This window comes from Hylaeus volcanicus, chromosome 4 (assembly GCF_026283585.1).
Source record: "Hylaeus volcanicus isolate JK05 chromosome 4, UHH_iyHylVolc1.0_haploid, whole genome shotgun sequence".
In the NCBI taxonomy this organism is placed as follows: Eukaryota; Metazoa; Arthropoda; class Insecta; order Hymenoptera; family Colletidae; genus Hylaeus; species Hylaeus volcanicus.
In genome coordinates this window covers 1,467,426-1,471,560 of record NC_071979.1, presented here as the reverse complement: position 1 = coordinate 1,471,560, position 4,135 = coordinate 1,467,426, and the positions used below count along the sequence as shown (strand labels likewise).

General features: G+C 30.5%; 1 protein-coding gene across 2 annotated transcripts; it reads left to right on the top strand.

Moving 5' to 3' along the window:
* The first annotated feature begins 1,186 nt into the window (after positions 1-1,186).
* LOC128874526 (protein max) lies at positions 1,187-3,533 on the top strand. 2 transcript variants are annotated; one of them, XM_054119342.1, is made up of 4 exons: positions 1,187-1,551; positions 1,607-1,666; positions 2,086-2,320; positions 2,678-3,533. In XM_054119342.1, exons 1-4 carry the CDS (start codon positions 1,441-1,443, stop codon positions 2,812-2,814), a joined length of 543 nt encoding a protein of 180 aa, XP_053975317.1. In that variant the 5' UTR covers positions 1,187-1,440; the 3' UTR covers positions 2,815-3,533. The 2 variants fall into 2 exon arrangements, with proteins under 2 accessions (XP_053975317.1, XP_053975316.1); XM_054119341.1 differs by having other exon boundaries at positions 1,191-1,551; positions 2,636-3,533.
* The last annotated feature ends 602 nt before the right edge of the window (positions 3,534-4,135 follow it).

The window sequence follows — 4,135 nt, the reverse complement described above, 5'->3', positions numbered from 1 at the left end:
GGTGGGGGCTTCGCCCCTAAACCCCCGACCGGGGGCAAGGCCCTGGACCCCCATTTTTTTACTGTACGAATACAGATCATGCGCTACTTTATATGTATAAATGAATTCGGAACAGATTGAAACACGAGCCAACCAGCGAATGATAGCTAACGCATACAGACTCACAGACGCGTACGTGTATTCCGAGCCTAAACAATCGACGACTGAACGCTTACACACACTGCCACAGACGCGTAGCTATACGCAATATTTATTGTAGTAGTAGCAATGATATTTTGCAAATATCTTGGAAACTAAGGCCGAGCGACAATTATATGTATAGGAAAAAGTTATTCACAATGTTGATTTCTACAACATATTTAAAAATCATCGAAATCGAAGAGGATGTACCTGTTCTCTATAATTACCGCAGTATATAGTACATGATATCCAAAAAGTATATTTCTGATAGAAAATTGAAATAAAAAAAAATACATCAATCGGGATTCGTACCCGGGGTCAAGCAGCGTTACAACCTAATAATAAACGTTACACCCTTAAGGGTGCGCAGGAGCTAGAGCCAAACTTCGAGTTGACTTCAACGACAGTTGCGGAAAAAGTAGGAAACTCCGGGACAAGGATAGATAGATCCATGTCTCTCCAATGATGCTGTGACAGAGAGGGCGATACAACAATTGCAGGAGAGACGAGGACAGGGCGATTAGGCTAGCATGATTTTTTTCGAAGATATTGAAGCAAAGCAGCAATATTTTCTAATAATTCTGGTTTTAATATATTCGTTACACTTTGGCGGATGCGACTCCAAGGCCTGATGTTGGAAAAAGTATATGTAAACAAATTTCTTCTATAAGAAAAGAAAAAACGTACTTTTACTGTTTATAAAGTTTTAAGGCCGAAATTGCAAAATCAGGCCTTGGAGTCGCATCCGCCAAAGTGTAACGAATATATTAAAACCAGAATTATTAGAAAATATTGTTTCTTTGCTTCAATATCCTGGAAGAAAATCATGTTAGCCTAATCGCCCTGTCCTCGTCTCTTCTGCAATTGTTGTATCGCCCTCTCTGTCCTTGTTCCGGAGTTTCCTACTTTTTCCGCGACTGTCGCTGAAGTCAATTCGGAATTCTGTTCTGACTCGTTCGCGTTGTGGCGCTACATGTAATAAAGCTAAGTTCACGTGATAGCGTAACAAAGCTATTCCGCGAAACCGAACTTTAGTGAGTAGCACCAGTGGTAAATTTGGTTACTGTTAGTAATCACTGGATAGTTAAATTTCATTGATTTATTTTCTATATAGTTAATCCATTGAAAAATAAACAATTATCGTATCTGTTTAAAGAAAATATCTATATTGGTATACTATTGATAACTTCCATGTTTTTCTATCAAATTCTATGCTCTACGTGTGTGTATGTACGAATTTAGTACCTTGCATCTGTATGCATGCAAACATATTTCGAGCATTCGATAAAAGCCTTTTGTTTACCAATTACTCCGTCAACTGAGGAAATTATAATGAGTGACGATGATCGAGAGATCGACATTGAGAGCGATGTAAGTCCTTAAAGATGCCCCTTCAATTAGTCTTATTAAAGACGTCGTTTTTCAGGAAGGTGACGACTCCGACTCTAGACAGAGGCATTCAAATAATACCCAATATTTTTCTCAAGTGAGTCCAATGTTTTCTTTTATTCTCATTGCGTTTTAGTCTATTTTCTGTTATTTAATTATTAATCGATCGAGGATAGAAATATTATTAGTCGACAAAATGTAAAGTTTATATATTTTTGAGGTTAGCTTGACATTTACCAAACAATCATACAATAACGAGAAAGGTCATACTTCTTGTTTTTAAATGTGGTAAAACTATTATATCATACGATAGATGTAATTTTTACATTACATTTAAAGTATATATACATAATAATATGAACTGAACTAAAAATGAAAACCATTAATCAAATAATAAAATTAGCTTCGGTTGATATTTCTTTAAAATTTTAAGTTTCGTTTAACACCATAGTATTCTTTACATGTATATTGTAATTTACTATGATTAATTAGAAAAAGTTAAATGTATATTTTCAGGCAGAAAAACGTGCACATCATAATGCATTGGAACGTAAGCGTAGAGATCATATTAAGGATAGTTTCTCAAGTCTTAGGGATTCTGTGCCAGCACTACAAGGTGAAAAAGTTGCAAGTAGAGCGCAAATACTTAAAAAAGCTGCAGAGTATATACAATTCATGCGCCGCAAAAATTCTTCACACCAGCAAGACATTGATGACTTGAAACGTCAAAACAATCTCTTGGAGTCTCAAAGTAAATATTAATGTCATTTATGTTTTAACAGCTTAAAATAACTTAATATTTAATTTCAAATATATTAGACACTCAAAATGTAACCAACAACAAAAATTTTTCAATTACTTTTTTTAAATTTTATTTATTTTGAATATACTAAATAAAACGTTCATTTTTATGTGTTTACGTTATATTTTACATCATACATTGCATGTATATAGTATTTGGCAAAATGTGGTATTGGTATACAAAATTATATTCTATATTATTCAAAAATTTTGCTATAATATAAATGTACAACTTTTGTATCACTTCGAAATGTATTATTTGTAGTTCGAGCACTTGAGAAAGCAAAAATAACAGGCAATTTTGCAGCAGAAACATGTGAAGTCACAAAGTCAGAAGTCACAATGCCAGGGTACAACGACACGGAGTCCGAGTCTTCAGATAGCGAAGCAAGTAGAACTATACGTCAATCAAAAAAACTAAAAGTTGGAGGACTGCATCATTGACCAATAGTTTGATACAAGTTTTGTTCTCATAAAAACTTATTTTCCCTTCACAAGCGAATTCTATATAAATATTTATTCCCAAAAAACAAAAAGACATTTGTTCGCTGAAAATGAAAAGGAACAGAAATCTTTCAGTGAAGTCTTGAATGTCTTAGAGCCAGTGTACAAAATGGTACAAAAAGTAAGTAGTGTTTCTGCTTAATTCAAAGATTGATATGAAACAAAGCACTGTAAACACTTTGGAACAGCATTTTAATGTATTCAGTTTATAAATTCATAGAAAATTTTGAATTATTTTGTTGATCCGATAATCATTCAACACAAAATAATATTGTATAATACTATTGTCAGATACTATTAATTATTTTAAAAATTAGCAATAGAATATAATCGGTCGGTTAAGTTAGTGTTAATAGAAATATTAAAACTATTGGTAAATACTGAAACTTTCATATTTTCTTGTATCAGTTTCAAATGATTGTATTAATTTTTTATCAGATCTAATTTTTAATTTAATATCTTCATTTTTTTGTAATTATTTGTTTGATTATTTATCTTAGTCGCTGATTAATTACAGATTTATTACAAATTCAAATTCAAAACACATGCTCAATTGTAATCCAAAAATTTTGACGTTATTTTAAAGTTTAAATAAGAGTTTAATTATATTAATACAGATTTTAACATTATTGTAAGAGTAATAAAAATTCTAAAACAGATTTAACGAATTATTTACTTCTTTTTGACTTTACAAATATGTCTTTATTTGTTATGAAGTAATAGAAATATTCTTCCTTTCATCTTAAGTAAGACTCATGTATGAATGGTAAATAGTAGATAAAACTAATGAAGTTCATAGTAATATTATAGATTTCAATAAAAAATGTTATTATCTGTAATGTCAAAGAAACATATTTCCAAGGTTTTAAAAGATTATTAAGTAACTAGCTACTATCTATTAAATTAATAACTAAATATCTTTTTTGTTATATTCTTTTATTATATTATATTATTGTCTTCAAGTAAGAAGATCATTTTCATTTTCAAATGGAAGCAAACTTTTGTTTACTTCGATATTCATTCCTGTGTTCATAAATTTAGTTTTTTGTGAACATAGAATTCAAGACTAATCTGTTGATTATTCTTGTTTCTTATATATTTTATTGTATAGTGTGTTACAGAACTATGAGTACAAACTTAATTATTTAACAAAAGTCACAACAAATAATTTACATTTTGTAGTTGTGTTTGTTCGGCTATTCATAGAAAAAATTAATACTTGTTATTTTTGCATTTTAATAATTATACAAATCTATTTTTA

Bases quoted from the DNA above. Each gene is read 5' to 3' on its own strand.
- LOC128874526 (XM_054119341.1), top strand. From the start codon at position 1,441: ATGCAAACATATTTCGAGCATTCGATAAAAGCCTTTTGTTTACCAATT. The intron at 1,552-1,606 runs GTAAGTCCTTAA...GTCGTTTTTCAG, and splicing joins AGATCGACATTGAGAGCGAT to GAAGGTGACGACTCCGACTC. The intron at 1,667-2,085 runs GTGAGTCCAATG...GTATATTTTCAG, and splicing joins ATACCCAATATTTTTCTCAA to GCAGAAAAACGTGCACATCA.